This window comes from Ochotona curzoniae, unplaced genomic scaffold (genome assembly GCF_017591425.1).
Source record: "Ochotona curzoniae isolate NIBS_2020 unplaced genomic scaffold, NIBS_Ocur_1.0 scaffold_2476, whole genome shotgun sequence".
Taxonomy (NCBI): Eukaryota; Metazoa; Chordata; class Mammalia; order Lagomorpha; family Ochotonidae; genus Ochotona; species Ochotona curzoniae.
Genome location: NW_024467095.1, coordinates 21,190,692 through 21,204,218, shown reverse-complemented (window position 1 = coordinate 21,204,218; position 13,527 = coordinate 21,190,692). Strand labels below are relative to the sequence as shown.

At 44.7% G+C, this 13,527-nt stretch overlaps 1 protein-coding gene across 2 annotated transcripts in view; it reads left to right on the top strand.

The window, feature by feature from the left end:
* Nucleotides 1-13,527, top strand: part of CUL1 (cullin 1) — a 65,081-nt gene that overhangs the window by 21,714 nt on the left and 29,840 nt on the right. Inside the window, exons 2-3 of one of the 2 annotated variants that reach the window (XM_041002558.1) lie at nucleotides 3,404-3,704; nucleotides 12,926-12,932. In XM_041002558.1, coding sequence (XP_040858492.1) covers nucleotides 3,565-3,704; nucleotides 12,926-12,932 — 147 coding nt within the window. In that variant the 5' untranslated portion in view covers nucleotides 3,404-3,564. The remainder of the gene's footprint in view (nucleotides 1-3,403; nucleotides 3,705-12,925; nucleotides 12,933-13,527) is intronic. The other variant, XM_041002557.1, reaches the window with a different exon arrangement.

Below are 13,527 nucleotides of genomic sequence, written 5' to 3'. Positions count from 1 at the left end.
AGTAGGCTATTATATACCTCAGGAAGACAGTGACGTGTATTTCATCAAGTGAAGTGTATCTCATTCTTAAGTGAAAAAAGACCAATGAATCTGTGGGTTAGCACAGAAAAGTTTATTTTTTATTGTAAGCCACGTTCCTTGAACTACTAGTGTTTTCTGGAATGACTTCTGGCTAAGTCCTTTGAGTGCAAGATGCTTAACTTGAGGGAAATTCATAGAGCATGTCGTCTTGGCAAGGTCTCTGAAGTGCTGTCACCAGGAGTTTCATTCACTGGAGGCCGTATCGCTGAAGTCTGCCGGTGTTGTCAAGTCAAGTGTAGAGGAAGGCTGTTGTCAGTGTGCTTTTTAAAAAGATACTTGGAATGCTCAGATGAAACTTGGCATGAGTAATGTCAGAGGGGATGTGTTTTCATGGTTCTTGATTATTTTGTGAGTTTGTAGTTCTTAAGCCATATGCCTCGTTAATCTTGAGAAATGGGCTGTTTGATTAGTTTATAGTTTGCCTGCGAGGGGCTGGATTTAAAATTGATTCTGTGGGCTTTTATCTCCTTTCTAAGTGAGCCGGTCAGATCCTTAAGTACACAGCCCTCCTTCTGTTGGGCCTGTGGAGTTTGGTCCTTGTGTCCCATCATGTTGCGTTGCCTAGAGTGAGATGAAGGTCGCGTGTAATCCTGGGGCATGGAGGGGATCGTTTGCACTGGTTGTGGAGGGATGGTTGGTTCTGCCATGGTTCCTGTCCTTGATACTTTGCATTTTCTGCCTTTGTTTTTTCCTTCTGAAGGAAATGAAGTTTGGCCCTCTCTAGGCCTTGGCGAGAGCTGCTGAGCATGGCGTGTCTTCCAGCGAGCTCTGCAGCTGTGAGAGCCGGGGCTGGCTGGGCCTCAGCGCTGCGCTCTGCTCACGGCCTGGACTGAGGATCTGCATCCTTGTTTTGTGTGGGTGCTCAACATGCTTGATTGCATCATCCTGGGCTCCATGGACATTGGACAAGAAGTGACCAAACAGGGTTTCCCTCTAGATTTGCTCGACAAGCTGATGGTGACTACTGTGCTCCTGGACAGTTGACGTTCAGCATTAGGGTGAAGGAATTTCAGACTAACTACTGTGTCGGGGCTGGGATATGACAGAAACCCCTAAAGGGTACCACTGGAGTCCGATTTGAGATTACGCCAACAGGGGTCGGAGTGAGGGAGCCATGGTATTGCTAACAGTGGGAATGGAGAAGAGGCAGCGTTTGAAATCATCTCGACAGCTTGAATGTGGAAGATGAGGTCTGTGAATCGAGAGGGTTGTGACGTGTGTTGTCACCAACATGGACAACACACGTAGAGAATGGAGTTTGGAGAGCAGAGTAGAACATTGTCTCAGCTGCTGGGAGAAACTAAGAAGGTAGAAAGAAGGAGTGAAAGAACATGTAGATGGTATGAAAGAGAGCTTATCCAAGATAAAATTAGCTGAACTGTGAGTTAGGGAGCTTAATTGATCATTTTCCCTTGAGGTGGGGGTGATTAAAGAAGCGGTGGGCAAGGCAGGGTGGCTGTCAGTGGTTGATGCTGGCGGTTGGGGTGATGGAGGTGGAGAGCAGCCTGAAGCTGCAGAGGACCTGCTGGGTGCTTAGCTTCTTCAGACTGGAGGCATTGATATCTCGTATGTCTGTCTGAATGGTATTGTGGTTTCATAAAAACACCAAGTTCTGTAGCGCAGTTAGAAGTGATTTAGACTGCAGTGGTTCAGAAAGTGTGGCCTTCGTAGTCCCTATGTGTGCCTTAGATTACGAGAGCTCCATAACGCCATTGAGGATACAGGATGCATTGAATCACTCGATGAGGCAACAGACTTGAATTTGCAGTCCTCAACAACGTGGGCTTATTGTTTACTTTTCAAATTTGTTTTATAAAACCAAATGATTCTGTGTGTTGTAGTTCATTGTTAATTAATCATTTTTGATTTTATGAAGCGAAAATGTTTAGGTATTTGTTGATTTGGAATAAAATACAAGTTCACTGTCTTTAGCCTCCACATTTTGAGGTGTTGTACATGGACGACCCTTACAGTGTGTGTGTAACATCGTACACCTAGAGGTCCTGCTTGAATCCCCACGGTCCTTTATGTGTTGGTCCAGGATCCTGAAGCATTATGCATGGTATCTCAGCTTCATGCCCTTAGAAATGATAGCCACTATCATCTTTTTTTTTTTTTAAATAATTATTACATGGTTGATCGGAGTGGGAAGGATCAAGGTTTAGGGAAAATTGGATGAATTCGTTACTTCCAAATTTGCCATTTGTTGTTGTTTCTGGGGGAAGGGGAGAGACGAAGAGGGAAGCCACTCAGCACTTTCCACACGTCCCAGTACTCAGGGATGAGGAACCGCCACCTCATGTCAACCCAGAGTCTCCACGTGCGCAGATTCCGAAGGTCTGCCCAAGAGGTTTGGACAGTTCTGGAATGCTGCCCTTTGCACCAATCCAAGGATGACGTCATCCTCCCAGTGTCCATTGGCTCCATCCACCGAAATTATTTGCCGTCTTCGTTTGCTTGGGGTTGTTGTCGAGTTAGTTCTGCTGCTGCAGCACTAAATGTGCTGCCTTAGTCTCCTTTTACAACAGGGGCTGTGTCCACTGCTCCACCTTTTTCATTAAGTCGGGCATGTTCTTGCAGGCGAGTCCAAGCCACCAACATCTTTTAAGCATGCACTGTGTCCTAAAGATTTTACGTGCATTTCCATAAACTTTGTGACAATCATTTAATGAAAGTGATTTGTCCCCATTTTGCACAGTGGAAAGTTGAGGCTTAGAGAAGTGATTTGTCCAAGGCCCACACAGCCACCTCCCAAGTGTGGAGCTTCACTTCGCAGGCGGGTCCCTGAATTCAGGATACATTTCTAATGTTAATTCTTACCAGTGCACTCCTAAACAGGAGCACCCTTTTCCTTTCACCCCAGTCTCACCAGCGTTTGTATTCTTGTCAAGTATTACATGAAAAATTGCTAAAATTCACAGAAAGCTAGTGAGATGGAGTGGGTTTTCCTATTTATTCGTGGTTTGTGCTTGTCCTTCTGGCAGTAACCTTAGCATGTCATTTTGGTGGTGGGGGGAAGATGTTCTAATTTTTCATAGCTCAAAAGGTACTTGTCTTGATCATTTAGAAGGTGGAAAAGGCAGCAGGGCTGTGTTGTGCCGAGTTTGACTCAGCATTTCTTGTGCATGCTGAGCATCATGTTTCTGAATGAGATACCTAAGTAGTCCACCTAATATGAGTGGGTTTCCACGTAGAAGGAGGATCTCTGGATACAGTGGTACCTGGTGAGGCCTCACAGATTGGATATTTCTGTCAGCGGGTGTCATCTTATCACCTACCCCTGGGTGTTAGAATTCATTCATTCTCTTTATCTCTTCTTTAGGTTTTCCTGCAATGAGATTTCATTTTCTACATTTCAAGGACATCCTTTCTGAGCTGCTGTGAATAAGTTTGGAATGCTCCTGTGTATTTTCAACTAATGGAGAATTAGCTGTATCTTGGACAAGGATTGCTGCGCTGGACGACCTCGGAATACTGCTCACCATGTCCTCCAACAGGAGTCAGAATCCCCACGGACTGAAGCAGATCGGCCTCGATCAGATCTGGGACGACCTCAGAGCTGGGATCCAGCAGGTGTATACCAGACAAAGTATGGCTAAGTCCAGATACATGGAACTCTATACGTATCCTCACGTTAGAGCGGAGATAAAGCTGTCAGAATTGTGGTTTTTTACTGCTATAGTCTATGAATTATAATCTAAGAAATGTCCCGCTGTGTTTTTCCAGTTCATCCTGTGCTATAATCACAGAGTTCATTTTTAGCTTTCGGTTATTTGAACACAAGTAAAATGGGCTGGTTAGTAGTCTAATGGGTTGCTGGTCTACTGACAAATGGGCTGGTTAGTAGTCTAATGGGTTAGTATGAATGCTTGTCAGATATTAGAACAGTTCTATCACTACAGGAAGTTCTTTAGACAGCATGGACTTCATGGAGGGTGTCATGTCTTTGTGTCCATGTGTTTGGATGTTATCTATGTCTGCCTTCCCATTGGAGGGTCAGAGCTGAGTAGTTCTATCAGAAATAATCTGGTCTATCAAGCTTACAGTATGTATGATATGGGCCTTGGTAGGAAAGGTTTGCTGACCTCCTCTACGTGGATAGCACATAGAACAAGCTTCTTATTACGGTCCCTATTACTGACATGGAATCAAAAAGGTGTTTAGTATTTGGTTCCTAATATATAAAAGGAACTATATTTGACTAAGGTCATGAGAGTGTAGAAGGTAGAGTTACTAGGAGTATATCCTCAGAAATACACTGTTTAACTTGTAGAGTTACCTAATTTCATACAAATATAAAATTGAAATTAAAGCTAACCCAGTTCAGACTACAGGTTGCTGCCGACTCTAGGACTTCAGTGGAAGGTTAAGTCTAACATGACTATATCCGTGATTAGCACACTAGGTTATGTGATGGTTTGGTATACCTTTCAATGTGCTGATATTTTAGAATCCTAAAATAACATTAAATTTAAACAGATATTAAACTTTTTATCTCATAATGAACTTAAATTGTATTGTATGTACACATAGCCCTGTGTCTATATTTACATTACGGGGCACTTTAAAAAAAAAAAGATTTATTTTTTTTATTAGAAAGTCATATTTACAGAGAGAAGGAGAGACAGAAAGAAAGATCTTCCATCTGCTGGCTAACTCCCCAAGTAGCTGCAGTGGCTGGAGCTGAGTTGAGCTGGTCCGAAGCCAGGAGCCAGGAACCTCTTCTGGGTCTCCCATGTGTGCGCAGGGTGCCAAGGCTTTGGGCCATCCTCAGCTGCTTTCCCAGGCCACAAGCAGGGAGCTGGAAGGGAAGTGGGGCATCCAGCATATGAACTAGCTCCTATGTGGGATCCTGGCGCATGCAAGGCGAGGATTTTGGCCAGTAGACTACTGCACTGGGCCCTGCTGGTTTTGTTTTGTTTTGTTGTGTTTGTTTTTGTTTTTTTTTTTAAGTTCCTTCAGATGTGTGGTTAAGCTGTTCACCTGGTACCTTTCATGTTTCTTGACACAACATTGTTTGAAATGAACTCTTTACTCTTTAATGCTGCTTTGACTGTGTCCCATAAGTTTCGATACATTGTTGATGCCTTCATTGGTATCAAGCATTTTTTTTTATTATTCATTGATTTAATCTGTAAACCATTGTTGATTTAGCAACATATTTGTTCAGTTTGTAAGCGTTTACATATCTTCTGGGGTGTTTGACTTGTTGGTCTTCAGCTTTACTCCATGATGGTTTGATAGAATCAATTTTTGTAAATTTGCTGAGGCTCGGTCTGTGGCCTGTGCTGTCATCAGTCCTGGAGAAGGTTTCGTGTACTGAGGAGAGAGAAGTGTATGCTGTGTGGCAGTTACCTGTTTGTCCTGTTGTTCAGTCGAGCTCTGTTTCCTTGTGTAATTTATGACTTGTCAGCCTGTCCGTTGAAGTTGGTGAAGTGTTAATGTCTCCCACTGTTACTGTAGTGGAATCTGTTTCTTCATTTAAATCCGTTAATACTTATTTCACATAGCTGGGTGCCCTGGCATTTGGATTGTATACATTTGTTAGGATGATTTTTTCTCCTTAAGGGATCCGTTAATCATTATTTGGTGGTATTGTTCTTCATGTCTCTTAATGCTTTTCAGTCAAAGTCTATATTATCTGATATTAGAATGGTTATACCAGCTTGTTTTTCCTTTCCATTAGCCTGAAATATCCTTTTCCATCCTCTCACTTTCAACATCCAAGTATCTTTGTTGCTAAGATGTGTCTCCTATAGGCGAAAGATGGATGGGCCCTGTGTTTTGGTCCAGTCTGCTGATCTGTGTCTTCTGACTGATAAGTTTAAGCCATTTACAATCAGGGTTAATATTGACAGGTGGTGATCTGGTCCTGTCATTTTAGCATTGGGTTTCTCAGTGTTGAATTTAGGTTGCTTTTGTGACTTTATTGAGATGTTCTCTATATTTGCTGTTGAGTTTGAAAGGCGTTATTTTTTTTTTCTGTTTGTATTTTATCTTTAACATTTGTAGGGCAGGTTTGCTAGAGGCGAAGCCTTTCAGTTTTTGCTGTGAAATACAAAGGAAAGCTTAACTGGATATATTATTCTGGGCTGACAGTTCATTTTGTTTCAGCATCTGGATTATACCACTTCATTCTCTTCTGGCCTGCAGAGTTGCCTTTGAGAGGTCAGCTAGGAGTCTGATTGAGGGTCCTTTGGAAGATAGTTGACTTTTCTCACGTGCATATTTCAGTATCTTTTCTTTTTTTTTTTTTAAGATTTATTTTTATCATTTTTTATTTGAAAGGCGGATATACAGAGAGAGGAGAGACAGAGAGGAAGATCTTCCGTCCGATGATTCACTCCCCAAGTGAGCGCAACGGCTGATGCTATGCTGATCCGAAGCCAGGAGCCTCTTCTGGGTCTCCCACACGGGTGCAGGGTCCCAAAGCTTTGGGCCGTCCTCAACTGCCTTCCCAGGCCACAGGCAGGGAGCTGGAAGGGAAGCGGGGCTGCCGGGATAGAACCGGTGCCCATATGGGATCCTGGGCATGCAAGGCGAGGACCTTAACCACTGCGCCACCGCGCTGGGCCCAAGATTTTTTTTTTTTTAAGTTAGATTTACAGAGAGAAGGAGAGATAGAAAGATTTTCCATCCTGCACATGGGTGCAGGGTCCCAAGGCTTTGGCCTGTTTTCAACTGCCTTCCCAGGCCACATGGAAGCTGGATGGAAAGTGCAGCAACCAGCACACGAACTGGTGCCCACATGGGATCTTGGTACATGAAAAGCAATGATTCCATACGCTAGGCTACTGTGTTGGGCCCCTGAATCCATCTTTTAGCTCAGTTTCTCTTTCCATGCTTTCTGAAACTCCCATAACTTTTATGTATGGCATTTTGATGGTGTCCCTTAATTCTTGGATATTTTTGTTAGTTTACTCAGTTCCTCTTCCAATGTTTGGTTTCATTGTTATTGCAGGAGGTATCTTCCAGTTCTGAGATTCTTTCTTCTACCTCATTCATTCTATTATTGAGGATTTCCATTGAATTTTTAATTTGCTGTAGACTTCATTTCTAATAATCTAACTTGATTTGGTTTCAGTGTTTTATTTCCTATGTAGTGTATTCCTTAGATTACTTGAACAACTCCTGAATGTGCTCCTTGTTTTTAAGGAGCTTTATACAATTTTTAAAAACTTTATCTGACGCTTGCTCGATGCCTTCTTCAGTTAATTCTGAGATTGTAATAAACTTTTGCCCCTTGTTGGGGGAGGCATCAGTAACTTCACTCACTGTGTCTGTGCCTCTTCTTTTGCCCTTACCATTGAAGCTAAGGTTAGTGGATTTTTCTCCTTGGGACAAGTCTTTAAGCTGCATCTTGCACAGGTCTGCAAGGCGACCTTACTGATCCTGTTCAGTGCCCAGTTCTCCGTTTGCCATCACTTGTACCATTCCCTCTAGCAGGTTTTCAGTCCTGCCCCTGATTCTGCAGCCGAAGCTCCTGGGTCACCTCTGCACCCTGTGATCCCAGGCTTTGGTCGCACCACTGCCCACTCAGCCTTTCCCCTGATCCGGTTCCTGCAGTACTCGGGGATAAAGAGACACAAGCTGTGACTTTAAACTAGATCAGCATGGCTGTCAGCTTGCCCATTGCAGAGTTTTGATTTTTTCCTTTCATCTTCTTGACGGAAGTTGCTGGCAATTAGGTCTAGGGACAACCCGAACCTATTTTTGAGGCAGCCCATGGGCTGTCAATTGGCATATCTCCCCAGTGGGACCAGTACAGTGAGCTGGAAGTGAGTGCTCCCCTGGGTTAATGCATCCTCAGGTTGCTATTGTCTGTCCCCTAGAGCCTTTGCCATTGAACTAAAAAAATAGCATCCGGGCCTGGCGAGACAGCATAATGGTTAAGGTCCTCGCTTTGCACGTGCCTGGATCCCATATGGGTGCCCATTCTAATCCTGGCATCCCCGCTTCCCATCCAGCTCCCTGCTTGTGGCCTGGGAAGACAGCAGCCCAAATCCTTGGGACGCTGCACCCGTGTGGGAGACCCAGAAGAGGCTACAGGCTCCTGGCTTCAGATTGGCTCAGCTCCAGCCATTGCGGCCACTTGGGGAGTGAACCATCGAACAGAAGATCTTCCTCTCTGTCCCTCCTCCTCTCTGTATATCTAACTTTCCAATAAAAATAAATAAATCTTTAAAAAAAAAAAAGCATCTGTTGTGGCACTGGTGACAGCTGCATTGTGAGATCAGCCACGTTCTCCTACCCGACTGCTGGGGCTCTGCCACTCTGCTTCTGCCTGTGATAGGTTCAGAATTTCAGTGGAGCCTGCACTTCTATGGCTTTGCCTCCTGGGTTCCCCTTCCCCCTGGCCCTGGTGGAGCTCCAGTCGCCGCTGGGGTATCTGTTCAGCACCACTGCGCTGTCTGCTCCTTTCCCACGTCCAGGGACTCCAGATGCCCGTCGGCTGTCAGCCTGTCCTCCGTTTCCCAGGATCACAGCTGTCTGCTTATTGGTCATTCCTTCTCCATGCGTTCTGACATGTCCTCACCCTGTTCTGCTATCTTGTTCTTGGATGGGATTCTTGTGAATATCGTTGGACTGGAATGATAGACTCACGCAATCCACAGTGCTTCCAGCGTAGTGGGAGAATTTTCTTCTACCCTTCAGGGTTCTGGTGTGATAGCCATGGCATTTATTTTTTTTAACTCTTCCTGGTAAAACTGCTAAGGGTGTTGATTCCAACTGGGAGGTGAAACACTTGGTTGGATTTCCAGTAAGGAAAGAGAAATGAGAGAGCATTACTCTGAGGCCAAGGAAATCTCACTGCTGATCTGTCTCTGGGAAGAAAATTCTTTAAAAAAGTATTTTTGACTCACTACATTTTTCCCTTGTCTGATGGTGGTTTTGCTTTTAGAACTGTGAGAACATAGAGACTTTGGACTTACAGAGATGACTGTTTTTTATGTTATCAAGAGTAGAAACTTATAGTGGCCTTGGATATGTCTGTGTAACTTGTTGTTGTTGAGATTTACTTGTTTATTTGAAAGGTAGTATTGGAAAGATCTTTCATCTGCTGGCTCAATCCCCAAACGGTGGCAGTAATCAAGCCTACGCCATGCCGAAGCCAAGAGCCTGGAGCTTCTTCCAGGGCTCCCATGGGGCTGCGGAGGCCTAAGCAGAGTCTGCTGCTTTCCCTGGTGCAATAGCAGGGAGCTGGACTGGAACTGGAGCAGCTGGACTGGAACTGGTGCCCATGTGGGCTGTTCCCTATGCTACAGTGCCAGCCCCAAACTTGATATTCTTGTCCTTGAATTTTTCAGATGTGTATTTGCTGAAATTTAGAGAATCCAAAGTCTTTGAGATGTTGAGGAAAGTTAGAGAATCTAAGCTTTGAGGTGTTGAGGAAATAGCAGCTTCGGTCGAGCCCTGCGTGTCCTCTGCTGTGCTGGGACTTGCTTTCAGCCCCACACGCCCCGGGGTGTCGTGGGGGTGACCCTTCTCCCTTGACGTTGGGTGCCAGTTGTGGGGTAGCTTTGTCCTGGGGGTGTGTGTGTGAGAGTCTTCTCAAGCTGCATATAGAACAGATATTCCTTGCGCCTTTAAAGAGCCAATTGTGATTGCTGTAACTGAAAGGTAGGTTAATATAGACAAGCACTTTTCTCGATTTTTCAACTCAGTATGGCAAAGGAGAAAGAAATTTTGTGAAAGAGGAAAAAAAGCTCAAACATTCTGCCAACAAAAAGATTTAGTTCAGTCCACTTTGTTTCTAGTTCCTTTGTAAAGGTTTTGCTTTCTTCCAAATCATTGACTTAAGCGCCTGCTTTCGGTGAATCTCCAGCCCCTTTAGGTCTCTGCTGCCTTCTCTCACATGTACATAGAGCTACCATGCAGGGGAAAGAGATCATTCCTTCCATCTGCCCAAGTACTTGCTGTAGCTACAGCTGGACCAGTCCATAGCCAGGAAGCCAAAACTCAATCCAGGTCTCCATTTTGGATGGCAGGGAATGAAACACTGGATTCCTCTCCTGGTGCCTCGCTGGCTGTGTGCTGTGAGGAGCTTGGAATCGGAGCCCAGATCCCAGCCCAGGCACACTTATGGGACGCAGACTCAGCCAGCAGCGTTGTGATTGCTGTGACAGATCCATCTGTTGCTGTTTCTGCAAAAAACATAGGCATTATTCTAGTTTGTTTGGTTTTTAGGTTTGTTTATTTATTTTACTTGAAAATCAGATTAGAGGGAGTAACAGAGGCCTTTCATAGGCTGGTTCCCTGCTCAGACAACCACTATAACCAGAGCTGGGCTGGCCTGAAGCTGGGAGCCAGGAGCTCCTTCTTGTGTGCGTGCAGGGTCCCAAGGCTTTGGGCCGTCCTCCACTGCTTTCCCAGGCCACAGGCAGGGAGCTGGATGGGAAGTAGGGCGGGTGGGACTCAAGCCAGCATCAGTGTGGGATGCTGGCTCCCCAGGCCAAGGCTTGTCTTGCCACATAACTAGTGCTGGGCCCCTGGGGGTATATTCTATTTAGACGGACAAATACTCAAGTCCCCTCATTTTGAACTTAATACAGAAGCATTTTTTCTTCAGTTTATTGATACCATTAAATCTCAGGTGTCATGTTTGACCTAGAAAATGGGCATTCATCCTACCCGATGCATTTAAGAGGACACAGTGTAGGACGGTGGTCTCACCTGCCCATTCCATGCCTGGGTCCTCTGTTTCATGTTTTAAAACTCAGTATTACATACATTTTTGTTTTGAACTGTTCTTTGTATTTAAACAAACATTTCAGGAGACTCTCTGGTGTGCCCAGATCTCTGCGACGCTCTCCCTCTCCTCCGGAGGATGTGGGCGTCCACCTGCTGCCCGACTCCTTTAGCCTGAAGTGCAGCTCGGGCTGTGGGAATCCCCTGACTTGTATTTTATCTGAAAGTATCTTCATTTTGCCTTAGTTTTTTTTTTTTTTAAAGATTTATTTTTATTATTTTTTCATTGGAAAGGTGGATATACAGAGAGGAGAGACAGAGAGGAAGATCTTCCGTCCGATGATTCACTCCCCAAGTGAGCGCAACGGGCCGATACTATGCCGATCCAAAGCCAGGAGCCTCTTCCGGGTCTCCCACGTGGGTGCAGGGTCCCAAAGCTTTGGGCCGTCCTCAACTGCTTTCCCGGGCCACAGGCAGTGAGCTGGAAGGGAAGCTGGGCTGCCGGGATTAGAACCGGCGCCCATATGGGATCCCAGGCGTGCAAGGCGAGGACCTTTAACCACTTGCGCCACCGCGCCGGGCCCTTGCCTTAGTTTTTAAAGGGTATTTTTACTGGATACAGAATCGTGGATTTATACAGTGGTTGTTTTTTTTCTTTCAGCATTTAAAGCTGTTCTGCTGCTGTCATCTGACCTTTGTTGTTTTGGCTGAGTGGTTTAATGACCATTTGAAGTCTTTCTCGGCATTTTTCATGTAACTCCGTCCTGTCTGCAAAAGGCTTATAGTCTCTTTGGTTTCCAGTGTGTCTTTTCTCTCTCCTGGTCCAGAATTGACATCTTTGCGCGTTGGCTATGCATTGCAGCACAGCACAGCAGGTTACTGGTTCCCGGCTTCTGATCAGCATAGCATTGGCCGTTGCGCTCACTTGGGGAGTGAATCATCGGACGGAAGATCTTCCTCTCTGTCTCTCCTCCTCTCTGTATATCTGACTTTCCAATAAATAAATAAATCTTAAAACAATCTGAAAGAGATGCTCTTTCAGTAAAATTCCACCTGATAGGAATGTATGTTATTTTAACTGGCAACATTTTTTCTTTTTGCTCCTTAAATGCAAATATTGATATGTTGGAGCTTAGTAAATACAGGTCAGTCTTTTTAACTGCATATTCTATGTCATGAAAAAGCTATAAACTGTATCAAAATGATTCCAGTGGATTTGACTATTTCCCTGTGTTAGACAATTAGATTGTTGGAAGTTTTTTTTGCTATTATGTACGATACTAAAAACGTATTTCCATAGTGGTTTCTCTATGATAAACGCTTAGAAATGACTTACTATACTAAAAGGAATATAGGTGAGATGTGCGTATTTCCAGACAGTCCTCCAGAAACATGTAAGCATGTTTGCTGGCTGGCCTCAGCTTCCTGCATTTAGCTACCATCGGGTTTAATTTTTGTTGTTTAAGAACATTTTTAACTTAATAGTTGGAAAGCAATATGATACCAGGAAACAGCCCTGGGACCAAGTGGCTGGGACTGGCTGCTGGCAGAGTTATATAGCGAATCCTAAGTGTATTGCTGGCTTGATGGAATGAAGGTACACAGTGAGGAGCCCTGGGTGGCAGCAGCTCCCAGGGTCCTTGGGGGGGGGGGGTGCTGCAAACAAAGCCTTGTGCCTGGCAGGCAGGAAGGGGCTGGAAGCATGTTGCCATGGACATAGAAGTCCTGGGAAGCCCAGATACCCGTTAGTGGAAAGGTGAAGTAAAAATAATACTAATCATGACCTGCTGTCCCAGGGACAGGTAGGTGAGTGTTCAAGCTGAACTCAGGCTGCGGGAAGGGTAGGGACGGGCGGGGTGGTCAGCTCCTGAGGCGACGGGCTGGTGTTTGTGATACCAGCTGATTGGAGGATTTCCCCAAATTATTAGTGTGAACAATCCCACCAAATGTGAGTTAAAGTTGGAAGCACAGGAGAGTCCGCTGTAGGGGAAGCGAACACGGAAGTCCCGGAGCCGGGTCAACGTCAGGACGTCAGGACGTCAGGACGTGGGGACGTGGGGACGTGGCTCGGGGTCGTCGGACTGTCCAGTGCTTCTGTCTGGAGAAGGAAGCGACAGGGCCAGTGGGGCAGAAGTTAGTGTCTACATTTGCAGAGTCAAAAAGTTCATGCAAAGGGAGTGTCATTTTTAATTTCATTTTTTCCATGAGCTCTTTGAAATCTCATTATTATGTAGACTTTTTTATGGAAAATATCTTATTTCTTGTAGTTGTCAAATTTCTAGAATCTGGAATCTTGACAGAGTGTAATATGCTGATTTTAGCATGACAATTAAATATAGCCTGATTGAAATTGAAAGTTTAGTATATGCGCCAAACATAATTAGACCTTCAGGAACTTAAAAGGACCCATAGAGAGCCATGAGTGTGAAATAATAGCAAAGGATTGAAAAAACGGGAGGAATGAAACACCATGGAAGATGTTTTTCAAAGATGCTATGAATATAAAATTAAGTCATTAAAATTAACTACAATTTAGCACAGCTGAAAGAAACTTACTTAACCAGATGGTAGATCAAGAAAAACTAGGAAGTTTGAATGAAGATGAAGTGATAAAAAAATGTTTGACTTGAATCTAGGTACGAGAATATGAAAGTCGGAAGCGTTTGCTGTAGAAGCGCTGGTACATGGAGAGTCGGTGACCAGGAATGTGCAAGCACTGACTCGGGGCACAGTGCGCACCCCAGAGTGTGGCGTGCC